Source organism: Tinamus guttatus, unplaced genomic scaffold (assembly GCF_059628265.1).
Source record: "Tinamus guttatus ecotype Peru unplaced genomic scaffold, ASM5962826v1 Tinamus_guttatus_pri_ptg000060l, whole genome shotgun sequence".
In the NCBI taxonomy this organism is placed as follows: domain Eukaryota; kingdom Metazoa; phylum Chordata; class Aves; order Tinamiformes; family Tinamidae; genus Tinamus; species Tinamus guttatus.
Genome location: NW_028288594.1, coordinates 1,425,967 through 1,446,677, shown reverse-complemented (window position 1 = coordinate 1,446,677; position 20,711 = coordinate 1,425,967). Strand labels below are relative to the sequence as shown.

General features: G+C 38.8%; 1 protein-coding gene across 2 annotated transcripts in view; it reads left to right on the top strand.

Moving 5' to 3' along the window:
* The window catches only part of CERS6 (ceramide synthase 6), a 109,419-nt gene that overhangs the window by 23,477 nt on the left and 65,231 nt on the right, over nucleotides 1–20,711 (top strand). For both annotated transcript variants that reach the window (XM_088519454.1, XM_088519453.1), the window contains exons 2-3: nucleotides 9,622–9,727; nucleotides 12,175–12,305. In XM_088519454.1, coding sequence (XP_088375580.1) covers nucleotides 9,622–9,727; nucleotides 12,175–12,305 — 237 coding nt within the window. The remainder of the gene's footprint in view (nucleotides 1–9,621; nucleotides 9,728–12,174; nucleotides 12,306–20,711) is intronic.

Below are 20,711 nucleotides of genomic sequence, written 5' to 3'. Positions count from 1 at the left end.
TCAGGTGATTTTCCAGAACTTGCTGCAGTCCTTTGGAAGGGTATTGGAGGTGCAGATTACTGTTGAAATGAATGTTCACTAGAAGTCTTTAACTTCATCCTTTTGTTATTTTTCTCTCCTGCTAATGAGTAGTAAGTAGACTGCAGTAAGAAAAATAAACTAGAATGAGAGAGCTGGATATGGTGAGCTATCATCTAATGACCAGGCTAGGAACTATTACAGAGTACTGTGAAGTGGCAGCATTGCCCTTCTAGGGGGCAGAGTTTAGGTTTTTTTTATTGATATGATTATTTAGGTTTTTACTTTGGACTTTTACTTGTTGTGACCCCATTTGAGTCATTTCCAAATGATAATTTGGAAATGCTTCTTTTTGCTTGTTGGGAGCTGCCTTGAGGGCATGTTTATATGCGGGGGCTGGTGAAGGCTGACCTTGCTCTGCTTCACCCAGACTTTTAGTGTGTTGCTCACAGAGACTTTCCTTGCTCCCATGTTGAAAGCATGACCAATCTGCAAGCTAAAGCAATAGGGCAGGGCTCGTGCATCTTCAAACGGAGTCGTTGTGCCAAGATGACACACTGCGAGTTAAAAATTAAATCCTTCCCTTTCTCTCAGTGCATTCTGCTTGCCCTTTCCTCTGCCCATCACTTAATTCCGTTTTGGCTGTGTGTCTTTTCACATATAGATGCTTTCTAGCTGGCTCTTTTTTGGCTAGAAAATCCCCAACTCATAAGTGGTTAGAAGCTTGGAGAGTGCTTTCCTCTCTGCTCTAAGCAGTGGTCTAGAGTTTTGGAGACCTAGATATTACCACTGACCCTAACTTTTATGCCCTAAATCTACTACAGGTAAACGAGGCGGGATTGAAAGCTCTGTTGCCGCAGCATCCCTACCTTTGGCAGCCTCAGTAATGCCAGCAAAGCTCTGCATACAGGATACGCTGTTTTAAAGAGCTGTGTGGGCCTGGAATGCATCTCCCCTTCCCTTCCTCCTCTGTCTAATCTGCTTGGAAAGTTACAGAGTGACTAAACTCCTTATTTTTAGACATTACAAAGAAAGAAAGCATTAGACAGCTGGCTGCAGAAGTATTTGTTTGTGACCTTTCTCTACATTTGTACACTTCTTGTTGCTATTCTGGAGAAAATTCTGTTGTAAGTATGGAGGCCGTTCTTTCACCATTCAGTTCTTTGGTCTCTAAGTTTTAAGAGAAGCTGAAATGCATATAACTTTCTGTATGAATATATATATATATATATTTAAAAGCTGTGGAAAACATTGGCCAAGGTGACTTCTGTTTGCAATCTGTTGGGCTAAGTTTGTGATCCATTTCTATAGTAACTTATTAGCTGGTCAGGGCAAAAATGTTTTGCCTATAGTGGCTGTGCTGGAGTATTCCAGCATTGGTGACCGCTTGGGTCATACCCCATCTGTTAAGCCATGAATTAATCTGTATCTTGCGATAGATTTTTCCTGCGCTCATGAGAGAAGGGATTTAACAGGCATTTTGCCCCACTGCGGGATTAGTGAGGCAAAAGGGTTCATATGTGTGTGGGTGCATTGGGTGGAGCTGGGCACTGATCAGCAGTGTCTGGCATGCAAACACAACTCCAACCAAAGGTGCCTTTTTGGTCGTGGGTTTTGGGATTGCAGCAAAATCTCAGCACAAGGGTTGTAAGGGAAGGAGTAAAAAAAAAGTTTGAATGTAAGAAATACACCTGCAAAAGAAGAAACTTTCACTAATAGAACAGTATGGGTCAGTCATTTCAGTCATGCTGTTGCTTAAACCACCCCAGGATCCTTGAAGGACACTGTAAGACTAAATATTTTGTAATACTGCTATTGAATTATGTGGTTACCTTTGTCTTTATATTAATGGTGCACTAACCAGTAGGCCTGCAAGCTGAAATGCACCTATTAAGTTCTCTATTATTATTTTGTTTATTGCAACTACCTTTCACCAAGACTGTTGAATAAAGTTTAATATTCCCTGTGAAAGTGCTCTTGGACTGAAACCCTTGGATCCCTTGTTGCCCCTAAGAAAATCTGGTTGTAGAGATCTGCTTCTGTAAGAGGGACCTGAATAAAATCATTCTTCACTTATATAGCATCCAAATATGAAAAATGCGTAATACTGAATGCTGTTTTGCTAGCACAGTGTTCTAAATTTATAGGTGCTTTGCTTTTCAAACTGAAAAATTCCCAAAGCCTTTTAGAAGATGGTGCATTCCTCTTGGAAGTAGGGATGGCGCAGTTTTATCCAACTAATTTGTATATGTGTCAGCAGTCCTTCTGCAATGTTAATGAGGTGGAGCTGTTATTTAGTCTCCCTTTTGTATCCATCTTTGAGTTGAAGAGAATACTCTTGCCTTTGCCATTTGTGCAGAATTCCACTTAATGTAAGTGAGAGTTTTATCTGCATACCTTTGGGGATGAATTTAAGTAAGCTTACAGGGCACTAAGTTTATACAGCAGCATTGATGAATGAGACCTTCCTAAAACTGCCTTTGTGGCCAGCACTGCAAAACTGGGGTTAGTGAGGGTGACTACTGCAGAAAGGCAAAGTCCACTCTTGAATAAACAAAAACTGGAAAAATGTTTCCAGAGATTCTTCATCTGACTATATTTTTGAACTGTCCTTCAAGTATAAAGTAACAAGCTCATTGGCAGAGATATATAACCCTAAAGATTTGGAGAGGCTGAAATGATCTTTCTAGATTCCTAGTGTTGGGATGGCTGGTCTTGCTCTCTCTCTCCTGGCACACTGAGTTACCTGATTTGCATCCCTGTCCAGGATTCTGTCCGTGTTGGATCTCAGCAAATGTCTGCACTCGGGGAAGTGCCAGGCTGCTTCCTGGTTTTTGATGACCATATTTCATTTCCTAGCATTTACTTCCACTGGCCCTTATGGTCACTCTGTGCTGCTATCAGCAGTACTGCCTTGCAACCCAAGTAAAATAATGGATATATTTTCCATTGCCAATTGGAGATGGGGTTTGTTTTTCATCATGAAGGATTAATAATGCCATTGGTTATGAAATATCTTAAATAGCTTCCTAAATGTAGCAGGACATTTGTGATGAAGTTTTTCATTTTGTTTAAACAGTTTTTTTCAGACAAGTTATAATACCTTATAGGAATGCCAAGATCAAACCTGTGTTTACCTGTTGGGAAAATTTGTCAGGTCAAAATATTAATGTAAAGATTTTAACACCTTGAAATAAAATAAATAAGGCTCCTTAGTCTTCCTATTCTTTTCCCCACAGGCAAGTGTAAGTACATTCTAATAATCTGAGATAAAGAAAGATGAAATCTCACTCAGTAAACTGAATTTCCCTGCGAAGTACTAAGCTTTTATTTTTTTTAATAGCATGTACATGGGTTTCACAGTATTGTGCTTAGTCTGTATAATTTGATGGAAGAGCCGGGATAATGATGGGTAGATAATGATATGGGTAATGCATCTCTGACACTTATGAGCAGAAAGAGTAGCTAGCATCCTTTCTCTCAGAGAGAAGGCATATGCATATATGTTTTTTGGAGGTCATTTTGGAATAGCTCCTCTCTGACAGGGTTGGCCGAGCTCTGCCATACACTGGGCTGGGGAGTGGTTATCAGGATAACATTGAGTAGCGAAGACTTTGGTACACGGACAGGCCTGTGCGCTGGAGTGCTGCTCTCTGCAGGCATGTTCTCGTTTTGGAAGGTTTCATTACAAGTTGTGACTCATTTTCCAACGCATTTGGCAAACCTGGCTTCTCTGATCTAACATGGTTGTTAATCACGTTAATTGAGCTAGAGTTCACGCCTGTGCTTCAGACTTTGTAACCTGGTCTTCCTTCCATAGGTCAAGATGTTGAGAAATATAAAGCCAATATCAGTGCTGGGGTAAGTCTACTGACCGTAAGTAGGCAGAAGTCACTAGCCTACCTACCTGCTGAGTTTGTGCTAGAACTGCTAAGACTTTCTGCTTTTTATTATTAATAAAGCAAAAGGTTTGCTACACAAAAATAACATAAAAATAATTTAGTAATTTTTATTTCTGTTGTCATAGTACTCTATTTAATGTCCACTAAGAAACAAGCCTATTTCACTCTCTCTCACCCTTACATCCTTTCAAAACAACAGGCAATGTTCTAACAGATTAGGTAGTCTCAATCATAAATCTCTGGAATAATCTGTATTTAGGTGGGCAGATCTGTTCTGTATCAGTCTTTCAAAAGCAGAGTATGACTTTTCAAAGCAGAATTGGGTATCTCTAGAAAAAACTTTAGGTCTTTGTGATTGCCTTCTCTGATATTTAGAAATATGCCAACAGGAAGCAATGAGATTTGACAGAAATGCTGTCTTTGCATAAATATATTGTGAATACCATAAGGAAAAGTGCACAAGTGGCTGATCCAAGCAACATCAGCAATCTTTTATGTGCTAGGCAACACCTTCATCCAAGTGAAATCTCTTATTAGGTTCATAGTGATGGTTGAATGTGTTCCTTAATTTCCCTTAATTTCTCTGCTTAGGTGCACCTCAGCACAGAACGGGGAAATGCAAACTCTCCTCATGTACTCGTGGTGAACTAACTATGATTTTTCTGGGGGGAAAAAGCTAAAGCAAAAGCGTGTTTCCTTGGTGTTCATGGAGACTCTGTAACCAAGTTCTGCCTAATGGCCTTGTGAAAGCTTGACGCTGTTCACGTGGATCATGTAGGAGCAGCCTCGGAGTGATTTTGTCCAGATGCTGTGTGGTAGACTGAGGTACCTTGCCAGGAATTTGGATAGCTTGTCAGATGAGGGACTGTTTAAGATTTGGTCTGTAATGAGAGGCCATTAATCCTGCTCTTGGCCCATAATATGACCTATCACTAATGAAAACAAAAGATAAAAGGTAACAGTTCAAGTTATGGACGACAAACAGACAGAACAAATGTGGAGTGCACTAGCTTAGTTTTTTTCTCATTGGTACTGATGAAAACTTGCAAGTTTGCTTCCACACGGAAGTTGGTGGTAAAAACTAACTACTAAAAGTAAAATTGTAAGTGAGGGGGAAAAGCATGCTTTCTGTGCCTGAAATACCTCAGAGACCTGTTTCGTAGTTAGGAATAACATTTTTCAGATACTGTTAGTCCTTAATTTGTTACACCTAGACAGAAAAAGAAGAAAAAGTCATTGCTTTAATAGCTTAAGAGAAACACGAAGGGGGTTCCTGCAAAACTGAAAATTACTCAATCTTTTCCTACAACCCCTAGGAAATAGCTGAAGGTTGTGATACTGGTCATTTGTCACTACATAGTTATTTTGAAAGGTTAAAATTACAAATTGAACAGCTTTCAGAAGGTTTCTCGACATGCTGTAACATTCAAAACATACTGCATGTCAATAGAAAGACAACTTTATCATTTGATGGAAGTATATAAATCAAATAAAAAAGCTTATTTTGTTGTCAGTGATTCCTGTGTTTGGAGTCTAACAAGACTATTTTCTGTTGCCCCCCCTTGCAGTGGTGATTTATTCTACATTTAAGTACAGAGGTTTGAAACAACATTTTTCATCTACAGCAAAAATATAATCATATTTAGATTCTCTTGTACTCTCTGTATAATTATGTCCTTATCCTTTTGTAAAACTAATAGGAGATGAGTTCTATAGCTTTTATTGTAGACTGTATTGGGACAGCAGAGTACTAAGTTGTCATTCTTTCACACTAGTACAGAGGTTTGAAACAACATTTTTCATCTACAGCAAAAATATAATCATATTTAGATTCTCTTGTACTCTCTGTATAATTATGTCCTTATCCTTTTGTAAAACTAATAGGAGATGAGTTCTATAGCTTTTATTGTAGACTGTATTGGGACAGCAGAGTACTAAGTTGTCATTCTTTCACACTAGAAAAGTCCTGAAAGTCTACAGCAGAATTGTATTTGTTCTGCCTGTTCTGAGGGCAAAAAAAAAGTTTCTCAGTTCACCTGTTCTGGCTCCCTTTCTTAAAAACCTGCATGAAGTGTGGTATCCATTTGTTGTTTGTTTAACTCTTTAGGGAATTGAATATCGCAGTTTGTAAAAATGGAAAAAATGTTTTAAGAAACACAAAGTTTGGCAAAACACTCCAAGCTTGTACAGGTATTGAGCATGAGTGTCGTTTGAGGAATCTGTGGAATCTAGTACCACACGGTGTTAGTAAATTGGAAGAAATGAGTTGTGCTTTTACAAAATACAGTGTTTGGCAAAGAACTTATTGTTTGTATGATATCAAGCATGAATTCTCTTTTGCTTCATTTATGAATCTATTAAAATTATTGTTGATGAGAATTATGTCAATATTTGTGGCATTTTAAAAGCTTATTTACATAAGCAGCAACAGCAGAAAGATTTATATTGCTATTTAGAATATACAAAATTGAAGTTTAGATTGTGTGTAACATCAGTATTGGGATTCTTTCTTCTTTTTAAACTCAGGACAAATACCATGTTTATCTATTCGCATGTATTTATCCAGGCTGTTCTTTAACAAGATAATATGTCCTTTTCAGAATGTACCTCCCAGCTTGTTTGCTTAGACTTAAATGAAAGTCAGCTTGGCAGGAAGCTGGTTGGACTCACACCCAAAATTTCACTAGCTGTGACTTTTTTCATGTTTTTGGCTTTCAGTTTTTGACTTTTACAAATTGAATATATATATTTTTCGTTTTGTTTTTTCAGGTAGTGTGTACTTTCTTTTAAATCAGTGTGTTTGGAGAATTCCCTCGCTCTTGGAGTGCTGTTATTTCAAAGCTATCTCATTCCTTTTCTCAGTAGAAGAAGTTGGAAGATGGCTTTGACGCATGCACGTACATGCACACACACACACACACATACACGCACGTGGAGTTGGATTTTACTTCAAAGGGTGCTGACTTCACAAGTGACTAGAAAAGTCAGTCTAAACTTTTATCTTCATTTGTATTTAGTGAATATTTTATCATGCTGTTGTTGATAGCAAAGGCTGAGCTTGGATTCCTGTGTGAAGGCATGAAGGTGATGGAGTTGTCTTTCATTTTTTATTTATTTAATTCTACCTGCAGCACTCCTTTATCTTATCTCTATTTATAGGTGTTTGTTTGAAGGGCTTTGTAAAATTAGCCTGAACGCTGATTGATAATCTCTTTACTGTTTGTCTTAAGCTTTTCTTTTTTCAGGAAATTAGATGAACCTATTTAATGGTAAAGAATGAAGATTTCATTGTTTGTTTTCATTTTTTTTTTTTTTAGGTCAAGACATGAATGTAGATTCTGAAATTCTTAGTCCCTTTTCTCTTGGCTACAGTTGTCTTACAGGTCCTTAGACCCGAACTAAAAAGTGCAGTTCTGAGATAAAACTCTACATGTGCTTTGACTGTGCCAGTGAACTCCATCTGTCTCTGTGACAGCTAGAGAATATTTTTATCACTCATTTTGTTTATTTATATTAAATGAAAAACTCAATTTTGTATAAGTTTTTTTTATATATATATCCCTTATACCTGAAGTAATATACAAAGTTTTAAGTGTAGTTAGTATGCAAATTGTGTGTTTCCCTCTTGCACACATATATAAAGCTCACGCTTTAACAAGCTCTCCTTAACAAGCAGCAAAGCAGCCTCAGCAGTGAGAGCCCCAGGTCCCAACGCGGTGTGCTCACTGCTGCGCTGGCAGCAGCGTGGGGAGAATCTGCGGCCCCAGCAGGCTGGGACCAAGCTTTTACAGAAATATAATATTGTATCTTATGAGGTACAGGGATCGCATAGCAAGGGCACTGATCATGCTACAGCTATCTTCAGATATGTGACTTCCCTCCTGCCAGACAAGCTACCAAATGACTTCAAGATTTGGGACTGGCTCTCAGATAGGAATGTTACAGCTGTGTATAAGAATGTTCCCTTGGAAAAAAAATGCTCATGAAAGCACCATGTGAGTGCAAATGTAAATAGCATATTCTAAATGTAGATTTTTTTTTTCTGGCTTAATTAATTATTTATCTTTACAGGATGCTTGTTCTATAAAGTTGCAAACCTGCTAAAGGGTGTGTCACGATCTGGTAGCAGGTCACTTTAGCAAACAATATTGCTGTGACCATTGTAATAGAGTGTAAGCCTTGTGCCTTTTTAAGGGCTATGCTGTATTAAATGTAACAGAGCAATTTTAGCTCAAAAAAGTGTTTCAAGAGATGCTTGAGTATGGATAAGAATTCTATAATTTTTAAGAGCTTGTTGTCATACTCATGTGGATGAACACTGAGCTACTTAACTACGTAGGTTGTTGTTCCTGTTGCTATGGTGAATGCAGTCCTAGAAAATTACAGTCTTGGAAGTGAAATCAAGAACTATTTAGTTCAAAGGTTTAGGAACTTGGGAATCTTTGCTTTTTAAAAGGTGATGAGATCCAGTTCTCACTCTGGTTACTACGGCTGCCACTGTCACCTGTTAGAAGTTGGTGCAAGCTTATTTTACTCTGGTTTCTTTTCAACTGTAACTATGTATTTGATTATTTTCAGCACACCTGAAATAGAATTGAAAAAAGAAAAAAAAAAAAAAGCTATACCTACTATACCCAAACCTAAAGAATTAGCACACATGTGATTATGAAACAATTATTTGGGCAGTGTCTTGAATTAGTCTAAATCAAATTTTGCTGTGTATTTTTTCACAATGAAGTTGTTTAAAGTAGTTGCATTTTGTTAGCACAGATAAGGAATATACTGGTATGTTCCTCTTGGAATCTCTTCCCTGTTGTTTTCTAGTCTTGCTGAGTTCAATACAAAACTCAGTTTTGAAGCACACGGTTCATGGACTTGTGAACAAGTGTGCATGGCTTGCTATGGCAAAGACGCTAACACTTCTGTGCTATCAACATACCGTGGGTTATTGCTGTGCCATGTGAATGTGCTTCCTTCATAGGTCTGGTAGCTCTTATAGAAATCAGAGAGCTAGACTCTAAATTACCAATAGTTTATTTGTAGAATAAGAAGGGATGCCTTTGTGTGGAAGCGATATAATTCATCTCTAAAATATATCAGACTTTTATAAATTGGCTGAAATTATTGATTGGTGTTTGGATCGATGTCAGATCTGTACTTTAGGAGGAAAGTATTTCACAAGTTAAGTTTTTGAGGTATGGCTCAGCATCATTTGAGGTATATGGGTGTTTACAAAACTATATTGAATAGGCAGCTTCAGTAGTTAAAGATAGAATTTCCAGGGTGTGAATGAATTCTTAAGGGAGCAACAGCTCTGGAAACTGATTTATGAAAGACACTTTATTTGGAAGAGATTTATTTTATGCTTCTCAAATTTGCAAGATGCCCTACTCATTGCATTAGATGGTGCTTTCTAGGAGGCATTCCTCATGCTTTTGTTACGTGCTCTTTTGCACAACATAAAAGGAGATCCTCCGTTTCATGTGCTCTGTGGAGTTCCTTTCATCCTTCAAAGTAATGTTACTTAGCCTATGACGTAATTGCCTGTATGAGCTTGCTTTTGGACTGTTAGGCTAATTATTGTTTTTGTTGGCAGGGGTACAGTGTTTGCACATTTACTGGATGTCACTGATTGATAATGAAGTAAATAACTGAAGAATTTTATCATTTTCTTTATTTTTCACCCTTCTTTTTCTTCTAGGTTCATTGCTAAACCATGTGCCTTAGGCCTTAAAGTCCAAGCCAATGGACCACAGAAAGCTCAGCCCAATGCTATTCTGGAAAAAGTTTTCACAGCCATTACAAAGGTACTCGCCTAAGATATTTACCTTCTAAAATGGGACATAGGTCTGAACAAAATAAGGCTACCTACTAAACACTCTGCTGCATTTACACAGCTCAAATCAGAGTATGGAAATGTCAAGATTGTGTTTGGCATGCTAGCCTGGGCAGTTGCAGTTAAAATCTCCTATAAGATTTTAATCAAAAAAGCTGTTAGAGAAGCACTTCATAGGTGTCATACAGCCACTCACTTTTTTATTCCCTCTTTTAGAAATGTCATCAAAATCATTGTGTTTTGAATGAAGAGCAAGTTATGCGCCAATAAGATTGGCCTTGCTGTGTTTTCTGCGAAGCTTTCAAACCACTTCAAGGGGAACTGCTTGAATGCAGGGCAGTGGTTGTTTGCTGACATTCTAGCTGATTGTACTGTGAGAAATGCCATTCGAAATGGGGGAAAAGCTAGAAAAATGGGCATTTTGACTGAATAGTGTCTTAGAGCTTGCAGTCTTTTCTGTAGAAAATGGCAGTTTTTCCCTGCTGCCTGTGTCTTGTTCTCTGCAAGTGTCACTGTTTGGATCATAAACTAAACTTTTACAGTGTTATCCTGATAGGGCTTGTGAGGCAGTTGGTGCTTCCCCATAGTATTGAGAAGGGAGAGTAGGACAGTGGGTCATGGGTCCTTTTGCTGCTCTTCAAGACCTCAGCAGGCAGCATCTCTGGCACAAAGGCCTGCTGAGGCCTGAATGCTTCAACCACTGCTCCTTCCCACCTCAAATTCAGGCAGAAGCTGAACACATCACAATGAAGTCATTAGCCTAGAGTTTTGGAGGAGCGTTAAAATCACAGAGGGCAAAATTGGTTTCAGGTACAGTGCAATATGCCGCAGACGGTGCTCTCTTACTTACATGCCCATCCAGGGCAACTTTAGTGCTTGCCTTCTGCCCTCTCTCTGGTGATCCTGATCTCTCCCAGATTCAGCTGGAGAAAGAATGAAAATTTATTTCTCCTTGTGGAATCTACTAGTCCTGTAGAGAGTGTGTCTGAAGTCTCTAACTCCTGTGAGTTGTGTCATGAGTTACCCCCAACCACAGCAAGGAGGGGAGTGGGGAGAACTTCAAAGGAAAGCAGATTGTTTCTTGCAAGAGGTGGCTGAAGTGTTTGGTAGCCATTGCCAAAAGAAACTGGCCAGTTTAGCTAGCAGCTGTATTTTGAGTCATGTGCAACACTTTCTGTCTAGTTAAGCTCCCAATAGCCACACCAGTTATTTATCTAAAGTCAGTGAGGGTGACTTTTCTTCATATTTCTTTGAAAAACAAATAAAACTAAATAGTTTGATAAACTAAATAGTTTTGATAAGCTAAAAATAATAATAGTTTTGATAAACTAAAAATATTTTCATGAGAAGGGAAGGGAAATACTTTCCCCTTTTCCTATCTGACCATTTTCCCTTCCTTTGCTGTCTTCTTCCCTGGAGACTGATATATTGTGTTTCAGCCGGAAGAACATTTTTGCTATAAATTTATTAATCCATAGATACTTAGGATGTTATAGAAAGAAAACTTATAGCAATGTCATTATTGTGGCAACAATCTCAGTCACTATATCTAACTGGTTTACAGAAATAAACCGAATCCTCCAGAAAATGTGTCCAAGGATGTTTCCTGTTTCTTTGAAAAATGCAAGCAGAATAAGCAGCTAAATAATGCTCATAAGATATTGAATATGCAGAACTGCTGTGTGATTGGAAATGTGGCCTGTACCATTCCTCTCTGCCCAGTACTCAAATCAAGGATAGTTTAATTTTCTTACTGTACCTCGGCACTAATTTGCAGAGTACTGCTGTTCTGAGGGAATGAGAGTTCCACTCACTGCTCTTGAGAATAACTCTGTACAGCTAATTTTACAGGAAAAAAAGTCAGCCTCTCTGTTGCCAAGGTGATTTTCCTTTTGAAGTTGTCACTTTGTTTAATAACCTCATTCTGTAACATTCCCATGCAGAAACATGGGATATAACCTCTTCTTTCCGTGCCAGTCAAACAATCTTCACTACTGTATCTGTCAACAGAACAAAAACACCTATGCAGGAGGGTGGAACAGAAAGCACCCATGTGTGTGGTGGGGGTTGTAAACCCTATTGCTTGAGATATGTATGGCATTTAATCCCTACTTATCACTTCTTTGCAAGTTTCATGCAAGTTCTGTTCTCTGTTATCCCATGTAAATCTCTTGTTACTATTATCCAGTCATACGGTATTGCAGCATATGTAATCCTTATATGTTAATAGTAGTCACCATATATATATTTTGATATGGGTTATTCAGCAGTGTTCTGTGAAAATCACTTCATTTCTCTGTAACAATGTATCTCACAGGCAACGCAGAGTCATAGCAGACCTTTACTGTGGTTCTAAATTTAAAGTGGAGTTATTTCGACTAGTGAAAGCAATAATTCTTGTCGTTCTTTGTTCTGTAGCATCCAGATGAGAAGAGGCTGGAGGGTCTCTCCAAGCAGTTGGACTGGGATGTGCGCAGTATTCAGCGTTGGTTTCGACAAAGACGCAACCAGGAAAAGCCCAGTACTCTTACGAAGTTCTGTGAGAGCATGTAAGGATTTGCATTCTTTTTCTGAGTGTTTTTGACCCTGTGTCCTCATCAGTTCTTCCCTTTGCCCCTAACAGGTATTTTTGTGTTTCAGTTTAAAAATAATGGTAGAAATTGCTTAAAAAAAAAAAAAAAAAATTCTTTCTCCTGAAGAATTCAAAAGAAATCCAGGTGATTGTGGTTTTATTGTTAGGGTACCAGCCTGATATTTTGAGGAAAACCAGCCTGAAATAACAGTGGGAAACTGTCTATACATCATAATTTTCAACTGCGCAATTTGAGACATCTGAAATGGAAGAATAAAGATAAAAGCCAGCTGTGCTGGTTTTTAAATCCCTTCCTTGTTTTTCTCCTAGGTTTTATCCCCTTTAATAGCTCCTTTCCTTGGTTGCACTTTATTCTGAGAAGCTAAAACACTCTCACTTTCTTTAGGTAGTTATTTTTCACCTGCCACTTCCAAGAAATCTTTTCCCACACCCAGGGTGAGGGTGATTTTAAAACTTGATATTTACATGTATACTTTTTCTCGTTAAGCTGTTTTTAGAATATGAATTACATTTCCATGCCAACCAGATTTAACACATTAATACTTAATTTGCATTGAAGGAGAGCATGGAAAATTTGATCTACTTAATATTTTAACAAGTTTTTATTAATTGGGAACTGATAAACATTGAATTCATAGCAAAACACAAATAGCTTTTTCCCCCCCCTTTTTTTTTTCTTTTTTTCTCCTGAAAGTCCCATTAAATTAGGACTCGGCCCTCTGATATAGCTGTAATGTTGTTCGTTTGATGTGGAAGGTCATTTAAGGCAAGATTTACATGCTCCAAATCAAGGGACTTGGCAAATACTGTGGAGGCTATAAACAAGCATTGGCTTTATCACACCCAGCTGGTCAAGTAGTCCTGTTATTGCTGGCTTAAAACTCTTAAATATACTTCTTTCCCCCGCCCCCCCCACTTTTTTTTTTTTTTTTTTTTAACTTGGAAAAGAGATATTGGGTAGAAATGTCAGCAAACAATGAGGAAGTCTTATTTAAAATAAGAACTAAATATTAGCTATTTTTAATCTTGTTTTATGTTTTTATCGATTCTTAATGATTACTAAATGCTTTCATTAAGAAATTGCAAGTAAAGAAATCCCAGAGATCCTATGGACTAACAGGTATATATTTTATGATATCCTGTTGCACCATTCATACAGATTTTCTGAGTATATTTCATACTTGTCCTTTATATAGATTCCCTAAGTGTTTCCTTAACCATTATGTTCCTGTAGAGCCATACAGAAAGGTCAATAATCTTTAATTTTCTAAAGCCAAGCCACAGAGGAAACATTATTCTGGTAGCAATTGTTATTTATATTCAACTAAGGGTGGAATAGGGGCACAATTAGAGGTGTTACTGTTAAGCATATTTTCCCTTTGGCATGGAGAATTACAGTGTGCTTTTCCTATTAAAACCAGATAAATTGTCTAAGTGTAATTGTCCTTTAATAAACAGAGAAATTTGATTTCAGAACTCTTAATTCCTTTCCTTGGTATTTACAGCTAAAAACCCTCTATTTAATATTTAATAAAGCCAGGGAGATTAAGATTATGGAGAAACCCAGTCTTCCTGTTGCTAGCAGCTGGAGATTCTGGGGTTACTTGCTGTTTTTGATATCAGGAAGGAACAACAATCTTAATGAATTTTCTACAAGGGTGGTAACTGTTAATGTATGTGCTTGTCTGCTTAACTTGTCAGAAAGGCAATGAAATCAGGAAAAAAAAAGAAGTCCGAGTTTTTAGATCTGGCATGTTTTGGAGGTCTCTCTGGCTCTGAATGTTGGGTCAAAGATTTCCCTTTCTTACTTCAGTGGCACCACGTTTGTGCTGACCTGAGCTGGGCTCCAAACTCCCTGCTGAGCTCCTGAGGGCCGCACTGCTGTGTCTCTCTTGCCGAGTTCAGCGTGGAGAGTTGCGTGCAGAGACCAGCTGGGGAAAAAACTCATCTCTGCCCGCAGTTCCCTCAGGGAAGTTGTGTGTGCTGAGTTTGCTTGCTGGAGACATACATTATGGAAAACCTGTGTGGATAAGAGCTATGAACACAGATTGAAAAGTGGGGTCAAGCTGTAACAAATACGTGGTTAATCTATGCTGGCAGATTTAAGTGCTTGCTTTATTTAGAGAGTACCATTGGGCATTGCTGCAGCGTGTGTGCTTAATGGTAACGATAACACTGCAGCTCCAGAAAGAAGCGAGGTGACCCAGTTAAGTGGGTGTTCACATCCTCTGCACTTGTGGTTCTCGGAGCTCGGTGAGAGCTGCCTCTGAGCTCCAGATGTCCTGGTTGCTGCAGGAACATGTTACTGTGCTGCTAGGTGTGCACCACTCTCAAAGCCACCCTGCAGTGCAGTGTTTGCCACCAGGCATCCCTGGCATGCATTTTGGATATAGCTGCTGACAGCTAGTTGAAATGGCATTGGGAAGTCAGGGATATCCCCTGTGTGCATGTTAAAGGGCTGTCTAGTTAAGTCCATATGCATCTACTTTGAGGCACTAAGTGCAGTGCTTCAATTCAGTATGTTTGGAATAAAGAAAATGTGACAGAACCCAGAGCAAATGTGGAACTGCATTAAGAGTCCCAACTTAAAAAGGAAACAATTCATTTTACTGCCAGCAAGGTGTTCCTGAGGTCCAGAATGTTTTCCATGATGCCAAAGAGAAGGCAGCTCTGCAAGAGTTAATGAGTTAAAGTTGCTGTATTTTTCTTGCCAAATGGATAGTTAGGTTATTATGTAAGGTAGGTGAGCTTCAATAGGATAAAAGCTGAGAGTAAACCTCAGCGATTAGTTTACTTGATTGGGATGAATGACACCCAGGATCCAGGATTTTTTTTTTTTTGTCCATATGTGAAAACATGGAAGTCTGTAGACTGAAGAGCAAAAGATTTGTTTTCAAAAAATCAGGGTGCATCTTCATTGCTTTTTTCTTTGCCCCAAGGGTTCTTGTTCCCCTTCACACAGTCCGCACTTCACAAATACTGATTTGCTGTTGGGCTCGGCTCCCTTCCACAGTGATGCCGCTCCTTTCTGTCAAAAGGGAATGAGGATGCTATTGAAAGGATAATTTATTCCAGGGCCTGCTCCAGACAGGTGATATAGATACAGAGCTTGCCAAATGTGACTTTTCAAGCTGGGACAGTCTTATTATTTGAGCAGGGCTAGTGCTGCCACATTTTGTCATAAGGCAAGCAAAAGATGCTTGGTGTCAGGCTATAAAAATGTCAATCTGGTAAGCAGCAGTACAGTCCTCTCCGTTTTTGAGAAACATTAATCTTTCTTGGAGAGGGAGGGTGAGAGTGAGATAACAGAAGATCCTGTGTTTTGGAGCTATGAGAATGATTCCTATGGATATAAAGGAGAGCCTGGGCACAAGCTAGCCAGAATTTTGACCTTGAGAGACCAAACTAGTTGGTCTCTTGCAACCTTAAACTTTACAAAATGTTTGGGAGAAGATCAACATGTCAGATGATACAGACTTAAAGACAGTGTAACGCAGGGGGACAATGACAAAGGTAAGGATGTTAGAGCAGCCTTGGACGGGAATCAACCTGGCCTGGTCAAGTCTGTGGAGTGAGACTGTGTGACCACTGAACTCCTCAGTGTAGTGGTGTGGTGAGCAGACTGAACTCTGCTAGTTTTAAATAAAAGAATTTAATTAGTGTAACGTGAAAAATATAGTGAGGATGGTGCAGGAGAAGAAAAAGGAGGGAGAGGGTCAAGCACAAAATAAAAGCATGCAGGAATCTTAAGCTGTATAGTGAAAATAAAGGTAGGAGAACAGCAGAAAATGCCTATCTCAGTGTAAGAATCAGGAGATATTCAATGAAAATACATATATTCAAATCTGAATATTCAAAATACTTTTTCATATCATAAGTAATTAAACAGGAGTTTCCTATTTCTTTCATAAAAGTTATTGTCCTGCTGGGGCAGTAATTCAGCAGTAATCTCTCATTAGAGAGAGATTTGTCTTTCCTTGGACAACCAAGTACCAGTATTGTGGTGACAAATAGATTATATCCGTAGTTTGCTTAGAAACTGATTGCAAAGACTAATCTTTCCCTAGATGTATGGTATCATACATGTTAAAATGGGAGTAGAGAGAGGGGGATCAAAAGATCATGAAAGCAAGTAGCATTTGTGGAATGAAGGATGAAAAAGGGAGTAAACTGAGGTGTTGGCAGAGTCAGATTTCTGAGGATTATGGAGAAGGAAGATGCAGTTTTCCAGTGAGATGTGGAGGAAGTTGGTATCTATGAAATTGTTCTAGGGTTGAAAAGACGTGACCTTCAAGGAGAGGAAGCAGGATTGATTATAACCAGGTAGTAGGGGTATTGAGGTGAGGCCAGAAAGGTTACATTAATTGAAGTCATTTAGCAAGAGACAACCAAAGTGTGGAAAGCACAGTAAAATTTATAATTTACTGGAATGGATGCAGTCAAGGACCTATTATTGTTTTAATAGAGTATTACGTCCAATAGCATTCCTGAGGAAGAACAGAGATATGACTGAAAGCAAGGCCTCAGTATAAGCTAAAATAGAATGGAGGCAACCTTGCTGAGACTGGTGTGCCAGGAAAGCTAATAGTTTGACTTCATATCTTTTTGCATACCAAGACAGAAGTCCTGCTCTGTTTTACATAGGGCAAGGTGTTTTTCCTTGAGAACAGCACTGAAGAGCACTGCAAATTTCTCATTCTTTTGTTTAATATCAGATTTGGCCAACTTGATTTCGTTTCTCTCTAAGCTGCATGTTAAGCCAGTGCAGAAGACTATTGATCAAGCTTTTTCATCTAATGTAAATATTTTTTCATATGAAGTCATTCAGAGTTGAGTTCACTGATGGTTTGCTTGCTTAAAAAAAAAGAAGTTAAGACTGTACTTGTTGTCTGGAGTTACATAAAGTGTAAGAATTTGTAGCCTGAGGCCCTAGACACATGAATAAGTTAATGGTTGGCATAACAAGCTGTCCTGATTTTAAAGTCATTAGTGCACAGTGAAGCCTCAGAAAGCAATTTTAACTCTGCCCTAACACTTGATCTCTGATGAATTGGGACTAATCATTATGCACATGCTGCCTTTCCAAATTACAGCTTCCTCAGCACTCGCACTTCCAAATGTGCAGCCTCTGCCATTACACCCGGCTGCTGCAGTGTGACTGGCTGTGGGGCCATGCCTCCAGTTTTGCCTATTTGAGCATCTGTATTTCAGGCTGTGGACTATTGCCATTTCTTCAATGGCAAGGCTTAAGCAGCTTAATTGCACATTTTTCTACATTTTTGTTACATGCTTTTGTGTCGATGCTCTCTCACTGGCCTGTTGCTTGCTTGCCCAGGCTGACTTAGTCTGTAGGTTAGCAGCATGTGCTGATGTTGCTGCTCTATGAAGCAGTACCAGCCACTTCCATGATCTCTTCTGTCCTTGACCTTCCTGTTTGCCTGGCACTGCACCAGGAAGCTGGCTGTACAGCTGCGGCACAGGATACTTGTTGGATTAATAACGCAGGCTGCTTTTCAGTCAAACAAATATTCTGACATGGATCATAACATGGTCACACGAATGTGCTGGAATAATGCTGCTTGTGGCTAGGCCACGAGATTTGCATGCATGTGAGCAACAGGAAGCAAAAATGGGGAGGGCATTGGTAGGACTTGCATCAAATGTGAAAGCTCACTGAGGTGCAGCAGAGGGAGAAGGAAAGGAATTGCTGCAGAAGCCCAGCACCGTGGGACTACTTGGAAGCAGGGCATGGTGTGCCATGGTGTTCTTGGCGAATCTCTCCTTGCTCTCAGCTCTACACAAGTGCCAAATGCTTAGGTTAACTGCTGAGAGAAATTATTTTCCATTGAACAGCTGGTCCAAGGCATATGTTCATGCCCTTTAAAGAAACATTTCCTGTAATAATTTCTCTATTTTGATTAGTAAAATATTGGGTCAGGCTCTACTGTTTTTTTGCTGCTGTCCAACTGCACTAGAAAGCAGAATGGTTTGTCAAAGGGGAGGATAGATAACTTATAACTGCTTTTAACTTGCCATTCCTTATACATCTCCCTAGTGTGTTGCTAAAGAGATTCTAATTCTCTCTGGATATGAGTTTTGATGAAGGTATGAAGCAGACTCCCAAATAGGGCAATGTTAAGACTACCTTATTGGCTGTGCTCGTATGTGGATCCAGTTTATGGACTTTGGGTTTTCTTCTTTCCTCCCCCCCACCCCCATGCCCAGCTGGCATCAGAAGTCTCTGTACCCAAATGTTGGATTGGGGGGAATTAAAGCATTGGTTAGGAATTGTCAAAACCTCTTTTCTAGCTGCTCTGCTGAAGCAGTCAGGCAGAGATGTCTATGCTGTGTCCTCAGATTCTGTTCACTGTATTTTTAGATTATGCTGTAAGCACTTTTCATTTCACATTTTATGAAATTCCCTTCTTCCCTCAATTGGATTACTTAAAACTTCAAATTCCCTGTTCACTCTGCCTTCTGTGACACAGTTTTTAACACAATTAATAAATTTAAATTAACTCGTCTGCTATTCCTGCCAAGACACTATCACTTACCATTGCACATTAAACAAGGTTGTTATAAATGAACTAGATTTCCTTTCCCTGGTGGTTTGTGTTTGCTCATCATTATTTTATGTTATGGAAATTAAATAGTTCTTCCCTAAGTTCTAGTTAATGTGAACATTAGTTCAGAATTGCAGCCACAACAGAGTGATTAAAGGCAGCAAAGGGAAAGCTGCAAAGGCTGCACTGGCAATTTGCTTCTTACCACTACTGCACCTTGAGGAGTTTGGCTCTTGGTTGTGGAAGAGGGTGAATATTGTCTGTCAGCCTTAGCTCTACATGAAATTGCCAAATGTTGCAGGCAATGGGTTTGGAAGTGAAAGGCCAGATAGACAGACACGAGACTTTCCAAAAGAGCTGTAGGGTGGTACAGCCAAGGGTGCAAGCGCTCTGCCCGGGCTGCTGCAGGCTTCAAGGCAGCTTGTGGTGGGACTTGCAGGGCGTGAAAAAGGACTCTGGGGCTTGGGGGAGGTTGACTGAGATTTCAGTAAAGGGGACTTCTCCCCTTTAACTTGAACTCTCTTCTGTTTGAAGCTTTTTGCTCTCCTCAATTGTTAGTGTGTTTGTGTTTTTATATTGATTTTTGCCTATGTAGTGGATTTCACATACTGATATATCTTGTTTCTATATTACTATTACAATGGATTTTAAAAATATTTTATTGCTGCTAAAGTTTAGGGGCAGGAGGTTATTTCTCTTAGCTATAACTTTGTAATAATAACACAGTTCGTGCTAAATAGGAATAATCGCAAATACAATCCAAAATATTTGCTATTTATTAATAGTGAAGATTGAAAAGATCTGTCAACCACCATTGTTAATTGTGCATCTGTCAACCACCACTGTTAATGGTGGCTGACAGATCTCTTTCATCTGTGCTGTTGGATTTAAAAGTAAAACAGCTGATCAGAAGAAGCAGAAGACAACAAAAACACTTTTTTTTTGTTCCTCCCTCCCCTTCACAACATGTTTTGCTCTTTTCATTGTTTTTCTGAGACCTAAATAATTTTGAAACACATCACAAACATTTATTCCTGAAGAATTATTGTCAGATTCAGAGTAAATTTTCCATTCTAACATGACAACATTTTTTTTGCTCTTCAGCAAATACAGATAATCCACTACATAGTTCTGCTCTTATTTTCATTTTAAAAAGGAAAGATACTGACAGAGGGCACTAAAACCCTAATTTGCAAGGTCATCCACATTCTGTTCTTGTTATAGTCAGTTGTTAGCCATTCTGTGTGCTTAGACCTGGTTTGCCAGCTGTCTGTAAAGCTCCACAGATATGGTCTTACTGGTGCTCTTTCAATGCTATTTCTTATGTTTAGTTATTTAAATACTTTTAATGAGTTTTGATGATGTTTCCTGGCTTCTCAAGTTTTGTTCTCTTGCTGTTATGAGGACAGCTTTTTCCATGAGAAGTGTTGCAAAAATTTCTTGGCCATGTTTCTACAGCATGCTTAGAATAATGAAGGATAAGGTAGATACTATATATAAGTACATATATATATGTTTGTTTATATATTATTATTTTCAGGATTTTTTTTAATATAACTGTGATGCAACAAATCATACCTGCGAGTTAGGGAAAGGGGAAAGTATAGAGGATTGTAAATAAACTCACTTTTCCAAAAGGCAGAGGGGAAAATAAAATAAAGGATAAAGTAAGGTTTGACTGAACCATCTACAAACTTTGTTTATCCTCCTATCTCAGCTGTGACAACATTGTTAGACAGCAAGGTTTATTATCTGAAATGGAGGAGCATGTGAAGAAATGGGAAATCCTCCCCAGGGGA